The sequence below is a fragment of the Rattus norvegicus genome, chromosome 3 (genome assembly GCF_036323735.1).
Source record: "Rattus norvegicus strain BN/NHsdMcwi chromosome 3, GRCr8, whole genome shotgun sequence".
In the NCBI taxonomy this organism is placed as follows: Eukaryota; Metazoa; Chordata; class Mammalia; order Rodentia; family Muridae; genus Rattus; species Rattus norvegicus.
The window spans coordinates 177,464,859-177,480,442 of record NC_086021.1 but is presented as its reverse complement, the minus strand read 5'-3'; the positions used below and the strand labels follow the sequence as shown (position 1 = coordinate 177,480,442).

The window sequence follows — 15,584 nt, the reverse complement described above, 5'->3', positions numbered from 1 at the left end:
GGGCTTTAGACAAAGGTTTTCTTTTTCTTTTTCTTTCTCCTTTTCTTTTTAAATGCTGGATTTTTATTCTTTTCCTTGTCTTTTAAAAAAATGATTTATTTATTTGTTTATTGCTCATTTTGTGGATTGGTGTTTTCCCTGCATGTATGCCTGTGCGAGGGTATCGGCTCCCCTGGAGCTAGAGTTACAGACACTTGTGAGCTGCCAGGTGGGTGATAGTAATCGAACCTTGATCCCCTGGAAGGGCAGTCAGTGTTTTAACCACTGACTCTGCCGTCTCTCAGCCCCAGGACAAAGGCTTTCCAGTCCAGCTTGGTTTGATGGCCTGGCAGCTGCAGGGCCCTGGACACAGTACATTGTCACTGTGCCTTGGTTTCCTCATCTGTGAGATAGGACAGTCACAGGGCTCACTGTGAAGGGTCAGGCAGGATAAAGCACTCATTCTCCTCCCACCCTGCCAGGGAGCCGGACTCAGCTGACCCTTAGCCTCAGGGGCAGAGTCGAGGGTCAAGCATCTTCAAAGGCCTTTACAGTGTGGCCGGCAGACCAGGTTCACGTTGCTGTGGCCATAAGATAGCTGGACAGAGGAACTCCAGGTTGTGAGGAACTAGACCCTTGCTCTGCCATAGCATCTCAAGAGGCTAGAAAATAATTGTTTGGTTTTCACGGAAGTGGACTCCAGTCTGCAGAGAAGGCACATGACTGGAGCGCAGATTTGGTTTGGGGCAGTGGTTTTTAAAGTCCTTGATTTGAGAAATCCCTGCCCTCTCCCCCACAGGCTGGTGCTTTTGAGAGCTGCGATTGTCTGGACCATGTGGTACAGTCTTCTTAGCAAACCCCCCATCCTATTGGTTCAAAGCACAAGGCCTTCACGGATGACTCTCTTAGAACGCCCGGTGGCCTCCTTTTCTGATTGTGGGCTCAGTTGTGTAGCTGACTGCGGGAAAATTCTTCTAGTTAAGGTGGAAGTCTACCACTGACCAGATAGCCTTCTGGGGCTATATGGAAGATTCCATTCACAGGGCTTCACCTTCTCTGACCTTATCTGGGGAGTTTAAAACCCCCTGCACCTCTACCTGCAAACTGTCATCTAGCCTTAGTTAGATTACGAATTCAAGTTCCTTTCTTCTGATAAGAACCCATTCAACCAGCACCCGAGAGTCCTGAAATGCTTCCCCATGCTAATGAGGCATTTCAGTACCCTAAACCTTCAGCCAATGACTTTTGCCCATCTTGGATGTTCCTATCCCCAGTCCCCAAAATTATATGAGCCTTGAATCACCCCAAGTAAAGCTGACCTTCCTCCCTGCAGCTGGCCCCAGTGTGTCTTGTGTCTTCTCGGCTCCCTTTGCCCTCATGGACCGTATTGGCCAACGATCACTGAGGGCAGGGAGCATCACAGCACTCTGCCTTCGACTCTTCATCCTGAGAGCTCTGGGACACGCAAGTACCAGCCGGGAATGAGGAGATAGGCTCCTGCTTACCTGCCCCTCCGATGAGCTCCAAGCACATTTCATACTGGACCTCATATTGAGAACAGACTAGAATGATTTCTTTCTTATACCCTGACTTTGTTTAGTTAAGACTCAGCATAGATATACCCCAGGCTCACTCAAAGCCTGGGTCTGCCACCTCTGACATAGAACTTGGGTAACCTCTCCGTGCTTCGGTTTCTCTGACTCCACAACAAAGACATTATGTCCTACCCAGCTGATGGACTGTGAGATTGGAACAAGCCATTGTAAGTGGCCTGTGTCGTGGTCTGAATATGCTTAGCCTAGGAAGTGGCACCATTAGAAGAAGGTGTGGCCCTGTTGGAGTAGGGTCACTATGGGTGTGGGCTTTAAGACCCTCATCCTAGCTGCCTGGAAGCCAGTCTTCCACTAGCAGTCTTCAGATGAAGATGTAGAACTCTCAGCTCCTCCTGCACCATGCCTGCCTGGATGCTGCCATGCTCCTGCCTTGATGATACTGGACTGAACCTCTGAACCTGTAAGCCATCCCCAATTAAAAGCTGTCCTTATGAGAGTTGCCTTGGTCATGGTGTCTGTTCACAGCAGTAGAATCCTGGAAAAGCTTTCTACCTGCTGGCTGTTTTCTTACTCCCCGGATGGTATGCCACTCTCCAGTCTGCCCACCCCAGGACCCCCTACCCCCATACACCGACTGTTCATCTCCTGCCGTGGTGCCACCCAGAGCTTGGAGGTCCTGACTCCATCTCTAGGAGGCTGTCTAAAGGCTGAAGTTGTTCTTCCTTCCCTCTGTTGGCAGGCAGGTCCCTGCAGCGTATAAACACACTTAACTTTTATGGCTATGCAGGGTTCTCAGCATAAACCATCATCTTAGTCCCACAAGATGAGCAGGCTGGGACACAGACCTACCATGGCAAAGCCAAGGCAGACGGAAGCTGGCAGAGTGTATTACAGCATGGCAGGTGGCTCCTTAGCGAGGTCACAGGTCACCAAAGGCTTCCCGCTGTCCCCCATAGCATACAGTATGTGAGGCAGGCTCTTCAGTCACCTCCTTGTGACTCTGAGTTCCTATAACATTATGGAGGTTCCTCATGGGGGGTCCCCTTCTCCATTCCACCTGGCTTCACACTATGCCCAGCATAGGCCTCCTGGGAGGTATTTACAGCCCAGCCTCAGTTGGTCCACAGAGCAGCCCCCATGTCTCTCAGAACTACTCTAAGGATAAGCCCTAATGGCCAGACCTCCAGAGTCCTCCTCTGACCTTGGCTTCTAGTCTCAGAGATCCTGGCTCTGAAACCCTTGGTGAACTTTTCTTTCTGTTTACAAATGAAGCCATGGTTCTTGTGGTGGTTAGAATAGCTATGACCCCCCCCCCATAGACTCATGTGTTTGAGTGGCATTTTTTGAGTAGGTGTGGCCTTGTTAGAGGAAGTGCATCCCTGTGGAGGAGGGCTTAGAGGTTATATATGCTCAAGCTATTCCCAGTTTGAGACACAGTCTCGCTCTGCTGCAAGATGTAGGACTCTCAGCTCCTTTCCAGCACCATGTCTGCCTACATACTGCCGTGCTTCCTGTCATGATGATAATGGACTGAACCTCTGGAACTGTAAGCCAGCCCCAGTTAGATCTTTTCCTCTCTAAGAGTTGCCGTGGTCATGGTATCTCTTTACAGCAATGAAATCCTAACTAAGACAGCTCTGAAGTCTCCCAGCTTGGCCACCCCCAGAGTCGCTCAACAACAAATACATGCAGAGGGTCTCCTGTGCACCAACCTTTGTTTCCAGCCCTTGGGGCTCTGAGCACAGTGGCAGAAAAGTCCCAAGTCCATATCCGGGTCCATAGCAAGTATGTATAGCAGGGTAGGGTTGAGACAAGGTACAGCAGGGCACAGCAGGGCACAACAGGTCACAGCAGGACATAGCAGGGCACAGCAGGACACAGAAGGGCACAGCAGAGCACAGCAGGGCATAGCAGGGCACAGCAGGACACAGAAGGGCACAGCAGGACACAGCAGGACAGAGGAGGACAGAGTAGGACACAGCAGGACACAGCAGGACACAGCAGGACACAGCAGGACACAGAAGAGCACACCAGGACACAGCAGGACATAGCAGGGCACAGCAAGGCACAGCAGGACACAGCAGGACACAGGAGGACACAGGAGGACACAGCAGGACACAGGAGGACACAGCAGGATACAGAAGAGCACAGCAGGACACAGGAGGACACAGAAGGGCACAGCAGGGCACAGCAGGACACAACAGGACACAGTAGGACACAGCAGGACACAGGAGGACACAGCAGGGCACAGCAGGGCACAGGAGGACATAGTAGGACACAGCAGGACACAGGAGGACACAGCAGGGCACAGCCGGACACAACAGGACACAGCAGGACACAACAGGACACAGCAGGGCACAGCAGGGCACAGCAGGACACAGGAGGACACAGCAGGGCACAGCAGGACACAGCAGGGCACAGCAGGGTGGGTATTACAAAGTTGGCTTTAAAGCTCTGTCCTGACTCATGACAGAGCCCCGGGCTGATAGCAGGCATCACAGGTCTCCCTAAGGAGGTGACAAGAAGGACCCAGGTGAGTCAGTGAGATACTTCATCCGTAAAAGCACATGCCACCAAACCTGATGACCTGAGTCCATCCCCAGGAACCCATGTTGGAAGGAGAGAACCAACTCCTGCAAGCTGCCCTTTTGAGCTGTACATTCGAGTTAATTTAAGCTTTTTTAAGTGAGGCTTATAGAAGGAAGTTAGCTCGTTGTGTCATTGGGTTATGCCCATGGAGGGGGTATTGGGAGCTTGGTCCCTTTCTGGTTTTGCTCCCTGGCCACAGTGGGGTGAACAGTGTTCCTCCACCCAGCTCTCCTGCCTTGTTCCGCCACAGACCCAAAAGCAAGGGACCAATTTAACTTAGATTGAACTCTTTGAAAGCATTGAGCCAAAATACCCACCTCTGTGTGAGTGTGTGTGTGTGTGTGCGCGCGCACATGTGCGCGCGCGCATTTGTTTATTTAAGATGGCTCTCTTTCTAGCCCAGACTGTTTTTCAACAAAGGCTAGTCTTGAACTCCTGATCTTTCTGCCTTAGCAAATAAGCACTAAGATCACAGGCACACACCCTCACACCTGGCTCCATCACACCTGGCACCCTCACACCTGGCTCCATCACACCTGGCACCCTCACACCTGGCATCATCACACCTGGCACCCTCACACCTGGCATCATCACACCTGGCACCCTCACACCTGGCTCCATCACACCTGGCACTATCACTCCCGGCTCAGAACTGTTTATGGATGGGCTGTCTCGGGCATTCTGCCATGGTATTGGAAGGACAAGACCTAAGGCAGGACAATTGGGAGACCAAGGCTATCCTGGAATACAAAGTGAGGTTCTATCTTAAAACAAAAGGCAGAGGGACTGGGGTGTGGCTCAGTTGGTAGAGCACTTGCTTACCCATCAAGCCTTGGGTTTGGTTCCCCCAACCACATAAACCAGGCACGGTGGTTCACACCTGGAATTCCAGCACTTGGAATGTGGAGACAGGAAGATCAGAAGTTCAAGGTCATCCTCCACTGGACAATGAGTTGAAGATCAGCCTGGGCTATGGGAGATCTTGCAAACAAACAACAAAACTATTCTTGGGCTTGCTCACTAACCGTCCCCATGGCAGCAGGAGCCTGCTCGGTCTCCATCACTGTGCATTGCTAGGGACCAGGAACTGAGTGGGGGTTGTATAAGCACACACAGAGTAAAAGAGCTTCGAATTATTGTATAGAAGACAGGAAAATAAAACCCCTGTGCGATAAGCGAGCTTTAAAAAGAGTCTCCAGCAACAAAGTGTCTCTTGGCTCTGTCTTCACGTCTACACACACACACACACACACACACACACACACACACACACACACAACACAGGTACACACACACATTCACGGATTCACAGATGAACACACACACATAATACACATATACACACACGCAAAAACACACATGCATGCACACACACCCACACTCACAGACAAAAAATACACACACACAGAGACATATACACACACATGCACACATACATATACACATGCATGAACACATGCACATATACACGCACATGCATGCATACATACATGCACATGCATGTATGCACACAACACATATACAAACACATATATACACGCCTGCACACATACACACATACATGCACACACATACACACACACACAAACACACACACACACTGCTCTTCTCTGCCACTTGGATGAGAAACTGAGCTGGATCTCTGGCCCATCTTTCTGATTATGGCTGTGTGACTTCAGGCATATTACCTCATTAGTAAAGCGATGGGAGTTGATTTACTTACTGATGGATCTCATTTAGATCAGTGAATCCAGACCAGGTGTTTCTCCTTTTCCTGTGGACATCTAGGCCCTGTGATGATGTTGTGAGTCCAGGACACACACACACACACACACACACACACACACACACACGCACCGGTTCATATGGAGAGACTGAAGCACATGAAGATTTCATCACTTGCCTTGGGATTGCAGTTGGTAAAGTGGAGCCCATGACCCTTCAAATTTCCCAGCAGCGGGCTTGCACCCCAGAAGTCGCCTCTGCCCAAGAGCTCTGAGCTGTGGGGAGTCACTGAAGTCTCTCTCTGTTGTCTCATCACCATAAAAAAGAGGACAGTGGTGTCCTGGCCATGCCATAGGACTCAGTGTGGTAATGCACAGAGAATGGGTTTGGAAACTGTAAAGTGCTATAGCCATCCACACAACCATCACATGCTGCACAGAAACATCTTGGCAAACGGATCTCAGGCACGATACCATCTGCCTGCAAGTGATGGGCGGAGGAAGAACTAATCTTTATCCAATTATCTTCCCGGGAAAGACCAATTCCCTCCTCCGGCTTCTACAGTTTTCTCCTAATTAGTGGTAAGAACAGGCCTTGCTTCCGCAGGCCCTAGGCTGTTATCCACCAAGTGTTGCTCCCCATTGTAGTATGCTAATACGCTGGTAATTAAAGGCTTCAGTGCTGTTTAATAACTGTGTTGGGTTCAGAGAGGATAATTGCCTGATGCTCCCCTCCCACAGCTCTGGAGTCTAGGCATGACATAGGAGGTCAGAAACTTCCTTCCTGCGTGCCTGCCTCTCCTGGCCGCCTCCCTCAACGGCTGCCAGCTTTTGCTTCAAGGTCAGCTCAGGTACATCGTGAGTTTGAGATCGGCCTGGGCTACATGAGACCCTGTGTCAAGAAAATAAAAAATAAAAGAACCAGTATAATTTTTCAAATGAGCGTTCAGGCTGGAGAGACGGCTTAGCAAGAGCATTTGCTGAGCTTCCAGAGGACCAGAGTTCAGTTCCCAGCACCAGCTCTGGGCAGCTCACACCACCTGTAATTCCAGTTCCGGGGGATTCAAAGCCAATACTCTCTTCTAGACCCCAAAGGCAGCTCAAACATGTCATAGACACTCACACTGATTTAAAAAAATAAAAGGTAAAAGTTAATTAAACTTAAAAGCAAAAATGAGCATTTATCTTGTGGGCTGGCAGCGATAGTAAAGTCCTCATCTTTCATCCCAAGCCACCCAGGCAAAATGCTAATGCACCCCGCTCGGGTGGGGGCAGATAGGGACATGGGACGGACACTATCAGTGCCTCCCACCTTGAGTACTCTACAGATCCCTGCGGCTCCACATCCCCTGTACAAGGCTCCGCTATCTTGTTACAGACAGAAATTGAGGTCTCTGACTTGAGAACGCCAGACCCCTAGCCGAGAGATGACTCTCAGGGCCTCTTTGACATTTCACAGCTTGGCTAAAGGCAAGAACTGAATTTCTAGCTCCAGGTGATGTGCAGGGGAGATAAGCCTGAGCCGGATTTCACCCTTGGCTTTAAACAGTGAATATAATTGGAATCCCCCAACAGTGAGCCTCCTTCTCAGAGTCTGAACCCAATTCACCTTGGGAGCCTCTCCCTACCATACGCAGTTAAATCCTACCACCCATTCGGGTCAGGTGATGGGTCCCGAAGGAGACTCTAAGAAGAGTCACTCCCTCTTTGTAGTGCCAAACACTCCGTTGCCAATTACTCAATTAACCAGGTGCAATTAGTGCAGAGCTGCAGGCAACCCCCTCCGCTGCCTCCCTGTTGTAGGTAGGGTGCCACCCTCCAAGCGTTTCATCAAGGGAGGTGTGACTTCGTGCTAGAGACCCTTAAGGTCAGATTTGCGGCCTCTTGAGAGGCCCTCCTAGGAGGGTGTGGGGAAGGTCACCGGAGTCTCACCTGAGATGTTGTAGCTCTTCGCACCTTGTGTCTAGTTGTGTACAATTCTATCCTAACTACATGCCCTGTGGCCACAGGAGATGCTAGAGTGTATGTATATACTGTGGAAGGTCAGCTGAGACGGGGACACCCTCTTTGCTGCTATTCTAAGTCATCGTCCATGCTAGAATGATGTCTCCCGTTCTCCTGTGAGTAACCCTTCACCTATCCCTGGAAGTAGGACCAAGGAACTCATCGCTCACCCAGGCAGATGTTGGTGGAATTGGATTTTGGCTTGTCACTGGGGACCTAAAAAGAGGGTGGAAAGAGGGTGGAATGTCTACAACCGTTCTCTTGGGAAGCAGAGAGAGCGAGACATGGGTCCCACTCACCGTGTGGATTTAGACGAGGAGCTCCATGCTTCAAGAGGCGCACAGGAAAGAGCAACAGACAGCCTGACACTGTGAGGACAGAGCTCTGACCCCAAGCCTTGACACCAGGAAGCACCTGCCTCTCTTTGCCCGGCTCCTGTCATGCTGTCCCCGTGAGTGTCCACAAGCATCCCTGTGGTCCCCGGGGTGATGCTAGGCTGCCTTTGGGAGGACACTTGCAAAACACACATGCAGCACTGTGGTTGATCCCCCCCAGTGCCGCAAAATAAACCCAATAAACCCTGGGTTTCCCCTGTCGGTGGCCATGTGAGGAAGCAGAGCTGGTCTCCGGCTTCCTTGGTGTGGATGCCGGTGATGAACATGGATGGCAACGTAATTATTAATCCACGGCTTGCAGCCCTAGCTCTGTCTGCTCTACGCCTGTCCGCTCCGTCTGCAGCAGCTCTGAGGTGTGAATGTCAGCATCAACTCCCTTTTCAGATGAGGAACTCAGGACCAGAAAGCTTCCGTAGCTTGCCCAAGGACACACAGCAGTTGATGAGCAGCAAACCTGAGACTCGGGGTTCTTTCGCCCTCCCGGCCACGCCTGTCATACCTGCAGACTAGAAAGGGGAAGCACTGGGTCACGTGGGATTTGGAGAGATGTAGGGGTCATTATTGCCAGTGCACATGGAAGGTTCTGTGACACCCACGACAGGGCGGGCACCCACCTCAGACGACAAGGCGACACAAGGCGGAGGCTTTGCTGGGAATTCCGCAGAGCCCAAATTCCCACCCACGTCCCTTTGAGGGATCCCTTGTCACAGGGTCTTTCCAACCCACCCCCTGCCAATCACTGTGCAGTCCCGGAAACGCTGACCTTAAATCTAGAGCACAGTGCCTCCTCACCCCCAGGCAAGAATGTAGCCTTAAGCGGTCCCAATTCCCCTTCCCACCGAGCCTCGGGGCTGATACACAGTTTCTTTTCTTTCTCTCTCTCTTTTTTTCTAATACTACATAATTACCTTTCTTCAATCATCCTGGCAGAACACAGTCTTTCCATCTAACGTTGAACCTTTTTTAGAGGAAAAAAAAAAAAAACCCACAGGGCAAGGAATGAAGAAGCTATATTTGCAATGCCCAGAAAAAAACAATAAATCTTGTTTGGCCCCTAGAGGGAAGACGAGCGGGGAAGAACATGTTGGCTGTACCCGTGGTTCCCGGGAAAGGCCATGATGTTTATAAAGTAAAAGGCAAAGAGATGGGATGGAGCAGAGCCCCACCAAAGCCACTGTGCCCCATATCCCCATCAACCCAGTTAGCCCTGGAATATTCCTTCAGGGATCGCACGGTCCCAGCCTCTCTGTGCCCTCATCGTTATGCCGGTCTTCATTGGGAAATGATGAAGACGCCTGGAATCCACAGGAAGAGGTAGAAGGTACAAATGCTTTCCCAGCAGAACCAGCGCAGGGAGCTGAGTCTCAGTGGGGAGAGGTCTGCAAAGCTGGGCGGTGGGAGAGGTGGGGAGAGACGGGGGTCTGAAGGTATCCAGAAGGTGACATATGCCTGTGGGTCCACTCTACAGATGGTGAGCTCAGAGTAAGTAAGAAAGTACCAGGCCATCCCTCCTCACCCCAGGCTGCACTGACATTAGTGTCCCCTGGCCACGAAGCTGGCAGTAAGTAGTAGCTGGCTATTGTCTTACAACCCAGATAACTTCCAAAACCACTCCTGGTGGACAGCCACACTGTCATGGTCACGGCCACACACCCCTGAGTTGGCTTCCTTGCCAATGAGGAAACTGAGGCACAGAGAGACGCCATACTCTCCCAGAATTCTAAGGGAAGGGTTGACCCTGGCTCCAGAAAGACCATTACGGCAGCCTGTGGGCCCCATTCTCCTGGTTCCCTATGGCCACTTTGTGACTTCTCTGCCCCTTTAGGAAATCACAGACTCCATATATATGTATGTATATGTATATGTATGTGTATGTGTATGTGTATGTGTATGTGTATGTGTATGTGTATATGTATATGTATATGTATATGTATATGTATATGTATATGTATATGTATATGTATATGTATATGTATATGTATATGTATATGTAAGGTTAAGCCCTTTGTCCAAGGTCAACAGCTGAGGAGTTGCTGAGGTGGGATTTGAACCCAGGCAGCCTGACTTCAGAGACCAGATGGATAACCACTGTACCACACTGCCCGCCAAATCTGGAGAGAGTCTGCCTCAGAAAAGCGTGGGCAAAGGCATTGGCATTGCCTCCGCAGTGCCTGCCCCGGCCGCCCCACCATGCTTGGTGCCTGCTTCCTATCAGATTTATTTTTAGCTCTTTGTTTTCATTATTTCCCTTCTTTTCTCTTTTCTTCTTTCTTTCTTTTAGGAGAGGAATTAGCCCTGAATGAAACCAAGTTACAGACTTGTCCACGGTTGAAAGCTTCTAATTTTGAGAACGTTCATCTCTGGGTGAGTCTCCCCTCCTCAAACCAAAAATACAGTAACATTTGCAAAAGAGAATTTATCTTTACCTAAAACTATAATTACATGGCTGCTGGCGGTTACCTTGACGACATTTTTTTTAAAGTCCTCCACTACAGCTCCCCACTCTGGATCATACAAACTTGGCAGTCAAATAAGTCAACAGGTTACCCAGGGAACCGTTGCCTTGACAACCGTGAAGATGAAAGGGGAATGGCAGGGTTGAGGAAGTGTCAGAGTTAGGATGGCACACCACAGAAGAAAAGGTCCTTGTCACAGCCACAAGGCTCCCCGGGACTCACAGAGCCACCATAGGGGGAGACAACGGTGACTCCTACCTGCAAAAGGCCATGCTAGGGACGCCCCAAGCTAAGTGTCCTTTAATGTCCACTGAGGGCCACAGCATGAAAGACTAAGTCTCTCCCTAACTCTGAAAACATGTAGAGCCTACCAGACCACTTTTTGACAAAGTCATGGGGTAAGCAAGATGGCTTGTAAGCAAAAGATGCTGGCCACACAAGCCTGCTGGCCACACAAGCCTGGTGGCCTGAGTTCAATTCCCAAACAAAGTCACATAAAGATGGACACAGAGTTGTCCTCTGAGCGCCACGTGCACACCATAAGACCCTTGTTCTCTCGTTCTCTCTCTCTCTCTCTCTCTCTCTCTCTCTCTCTCTCTCTCTCTCTCTCTCTCGCACATATGTACGCACACATTGAACACCTAATAATAATAAAGTCTAGGTGACCCTTGTCCAGTCACCTTCCCATCCCCCATTCTAAAAGGTCAGTTCTACTTTGCCAGGGAGAGGTTGGGTGGAAATGGTAGACGAGAGAAAGATGAAACTTTGAACCAAATCCCAAGAGTTCACAGATGAGAACCAGCCACGTGTCCCGGCTCAGCGTGCAAGGGGACACAGTGTTCCTGGAGTGGAGGTGTCAGTGGTTGTCTAGGGGATTGTCGACTTTATTCCCTGGCACAAAACAGAGAGTTGAAGACAGGGAAAGACAGGAAGCCAAACCACAGAGAAAAACCCAACATCAGACATTCAGGGTGGGAGAGGCCTATGGCTGGGAGTCTGTTAGATAGCTGCTTGCTCGGGAATTCCATGGGGTCCCCTGAGACCTCTGCTTCCCTCTTTGTCCTATCTAGAAGCCGCTGTCTCAGTGAGCCTGACTCTGTGTTCCTTCTCTACCTATTGCCCTCTTAATCTACACCATTCCTTTAGACTCTGAACCTCCCAACAGGTCCTGACTCTGGCCTGTGGCTGGGCTGCAGGTGGAAATTGCCACAGGGTCTTAACCTAACCAAGAGTGGCCAGGGACAAACAGCAGACCTGGGTTGGCTGAGTGACCCCGGGAAGGGGGCCAGGTCTCTGGGGCTACACAAGATGCCAAATGCTTCTCCTCCTGGGCAGGGTCAGTGTAGGGAGGCCCCTGGATGAGTGAAGTCCCTTGATCTAGTCTTAGAGGGTGACCACACAAGCCTCTGTTTCTCCTGCTGGTGTGTGGACAGAATAGCACACAGAACTCCATCTCTAACTCCCAGAAGGGGCTGCGCTGGACTGGGGGGAGGGGTGACAAGAAGGAGGAGACAGGAACGCAGGAATGCAGCAGTGCAGGGGCTCTGTAGTCAGAAGCCTCAGTGTTCTCTTCTACAACACGGTCCCCTGTGCCTGGGCTCCCACCACTCCTGCCTGTCTCAGCTCTACCCAGGTGTGCCCTTCATTGGTTTCCGCTCTGATAGTGACTGAGGCTGCAGCAGTGGCAGAGACCTTGGAACACCTCTGGATGGACTCAGGTAACACTGGCTGAATTACAAAGGGGTCCAATTTACAGCTTAAGTCAGACAAGACAAACCAGTGCACTTCATGCCCCAAAAGACAGCCAAGTCGCTCTTTACGGCACATCCGGAGGGACAGGTGCTCAATTTGCAGATGGAAGAATGGGGGGCAGGGGTGTTCTAGGGTCCCCTCACCATTACAGCACAGATTCTAGAGCCTGAGCCAGGCCATGGGCTAAGCCTAACTTGGGTCCCTCCACTCTGCCCCATCCCTTTTTCTCTGCCCGCTTCTCCCCTGGTTTCCTGTTCCTCCTTTCCCTGCGGTTTCTCTACCTCCTTAAATACTCTAGTTCTAGGTGCAGGCAATGCTCCATCCAGGTTCCAAAATGTCTAAGACACTGGGTCACCCTCTAAGGAGGGTTGTTCATTGTGGAGGAGAGCCCCCAGACGCCACTCAGCAGACTCGGTGTTCAGGACAGCCCTGCAGGCAAAGAGCTATCTGGGGCTGAGGTTAAAGATGCCGTTCAATAGCAGAGTGTTCATCCAGCACACTCAAGGTCCCGGGTTCCATCCCCAATTCCATGAAGGAGAAGAGGAGAAGAGACAAGAGGAAAGGAGAGGAGAGAGGTGAGGAGGGGAGAAAAAAGAAACGGAAGGAAAAACAAAAAAAGGGAGAGATAAAGAGCCTGCTTTGAAGCATGAAAACAGGAGTCCCATCCCCATAACCCCCCACCTAAGAAGCCGGATATGAATTAGGAGTGGTGGCACATGCCTATAATTCCAGCATTTAATTCCAGAAGCCGAATCTCTACGGGTGTGAGACCAGGTTACACAGAGAAGAAGGAGGAGGAGGAAGAAGAGGAGGAGGAAAAGAGGAGGAGGAGGAGGAGGAGGAAGATGAAGAGGAAGAGGAGGAGGAAGAGGAAGAAGAAGAGGAGGAGGAAGAGGAGGAGGAGGAGGAACTGGGCGTGAAGGCTTTGGCTTATAACACCCGCAGTGGGGAGGAAAACACAGGTAGAACTCTCAGGCTCACTGACCAACCAGGCCCCAGCTCCCCGTGAGAGATCCTGTCTCAAAATTCAAGGTAGGTTGCTCCTGAGGAATCACCCCAAAGGTGGTTGGCCCCTGACCTCTACGTGTGTGTGTGTGTGTGTGTGTGTGTGTGTGTGTGTGTGTGTGTTTGCGTGTGCACATGCACACACACACGTGTACACGTGCGCATACACATTATCCTGACCCAGATACTGGGTTTGGGGGCAAATGCCTAAAGTCCATCAGTCCCAATAAGCTAGACCGAGCCACCAGTTGGGCAATGATAAGAAACAGATATGGTAAATCAACCACAGCCTTAGGAAACAGGTCTAGTGATCCCAAGTTTGCCGATACAAACTCTATGTTTAAGCAGAGGAGGAACTGAGTCGGGGCTGGATCTGCCCAACTCTGTAGTCCTGGCGATCTGTGGTCTGTCACGATTGGCTCAAGCCTCCCCCCAGGTGGACCAGTAAGTATTAATCACCTGGGGCCACATCTGGATCCACCAAGATGTCCTGTTTGAAGGTTCAGTCTCTCCAACCGAGATAACTGTTCTGCCTTGGGGTGCTGTTTGCTGGGGTTCTGCTGTTGCTGGAATCCAAGAGGACTACAGGTGTACAGACCTCAACCTGCTTCTCTGCCTTCAACCTCCAGAGGCGGTGATCTGCGTTAGGCAGACTCCCTGGCAGTGAGCTCACCTCTGTATGCCTAGTGTTAGCTCGAGAAAAGTCAAGGAGACAGACCTAAAGTGAGGGCAGAGGTTCCAGGCTCCATCCTGCGGACCCAGGGGGCTCTTCGCCGACTGAGAGAATCCCTTGCAGGGAAGACAGAAAGGATGTCTGACCCCTCTTCTTAAGGTCCCAACAATAAACCAGAGTAGATGCCACCATAGCTCACCCTGGGGTGAGCATGGGTGACCCCAAAGCAACCACATGGAAAGTCTATACCCAGTACACTAGTGGTTTCTCCACAGCTGCATGGATGAAGCCCTTCCATTAACCTTCCCCCCACCCCAATATCCCCCTGCCTGGCCTATGCACCCGGAGGCATAAGCATTTAGGGACAAACTGCATACTGGAACCTCAGGTGAGGGTCCAATGACCCTTCCCACCCATTCCTGTAAAACAATGTCAACAATATAGTAATGGTCTGTTTTTCTTTGTTTCTTTCTTTCTTTCTTTCTTTCTTTCTTTCTTCCTTCCTTCCTTCCTTCCTTCCTTCCTTTCTTTCTTCCTTCCTTTCTTTCTTTCTTTTTTTGAGACAGAGTTTCTCTGTATAGCCCTGGAATTTGCTCTACAAACCAGCCTAATCTTCAGCTCACAGAGATCTGCCTATGTCTGCCTCCCAAGTGCTGGGATTAAAGGTGTGCACGACCACGACCGTGATGAACCATTGTAAACAAGTACTGGCTGACCCGACAAAGATGGCGGCTGTTTGACTCACCAGACCGAGTTCCACAGCAGCAGTCAAGGCAGCATTAAGTCCCTGTTAGCCATGCAGAATCAAAGCGGACATACCTGCCAATCACAGAGATGGCACAGGAGACCTTAGACAACGGCCTGCCCTACAGTGAACGTTTGTCATTATCAACGACACTCCCACACGCTGGCAGTGGGGAAGACTGGGCCATTCACAACCGCACACATCAAACGCTCAAAGACTTCAGATCCGTCCACAAGAAAATACGGCTCTCAGCTCAAAGGGAATAAGGGATAGTTTATTCTGGAGCCGAATATGAGAGGCTTATAGACACAATACAGGTTGCTTCAAATCCCAAGTCCCACTGCACAAGTGGTTGTATGAGATTTTATTAGTTATATAAGAAAGAAAGTCATAAATCAAAGCACTTACCAAAGATATGGCCGGGAGCCTCAGAGGGGATGGCTTACATCTGAAGCCATGTCCTAGGTTTCAGATGCTATCTAACATCCTTGCCTTTTGAATTGGTGGAAGTCAGGAAGTTGCTAAGAATACATTTTGTGTGTGTGTGTGTGTGTGTGTGTGTGTGTGTGTGTGGTGTGTAGGTGAATATGGGGGGCACACTCTCCCTTGTGTATACATGTAGGGGCCAGAGGACGTCAGGTTCCTTCCTGCCTCGAGGCAGGGTCTCAGCTCTGCTGTCTGGCCAGTGAGCTCCCAGGATCTGTCTGTC

The 15,584-nt window shown here is 50.5% G+C and overlaps 1 protein-coding gene and 1 long non-coding RNA gene across 3 annotated transcripts in view; both read right to left on the bottom strand.

The window, feature by feature from the left end:
* The window catches only part of LOC120101792 (uncharacterized), a 37,994-nt gene extending 22,635 nt beyond the window's left edge, over positions 1–15,359 (bottom strand). The window contains exons 1-2 of one of the 2 annotated variants that reach the window (XR_005502734.2): positions 15,284–15,359; positions 14,876–14,949 (exon numbers count right to left, since the gene is read on the bottom strand). This is a non-coding gene — a long non-coding RNA (uncharacterized LOC120101792). The remainder of the gene's footprint in view (positions 1–14,875; positions 14,950–15,283) is intronic. The other variant, XR_010065469.1, reaches the window with a different exon arrangement.
* LOC134486481 (keratin-associated protein 4-3-like) lies at positions 2,184–8,741 on the bottom strand. Its single transcript, XM_063285322.1, has 2 exons — positions 6,021–8,741; positions 2,184–4,035 (listed from the first exon to the last, which is right to left on the bottom strand). The coding sequence occupies exons 1-2, from the start codon at positions 6,320–6,322 to the stop codon at positions 3,378–3,380; spliced, it is 960 nt and encodes a 319-aa protein (XP_063141392.1). The 5' UTR covers positions 6,323–8,741; the 3' UTR covers positions 2,184–3,377.
* Positions 15,360–15,584: the final 225 nt, after the last annotated feature.

Excerpts from the sequence above, each read along its gene's own strand:
- LOC134486481 (XM_063285322.1), bottom strand. The coding sequence starts at position 6,322 with ATGGTATCGTGCCTGAGATCCGTTTGCCAAGATGTTTCTGTGCAGCAT. Across the intron at positions 4,036-6,020 it reads CAACTGCAATCCCAAGGCAA|ACCTGTGATGCCTGCTATCA; the intron begins GTGATGAAATCT and ends CTCCTTAGGGAG.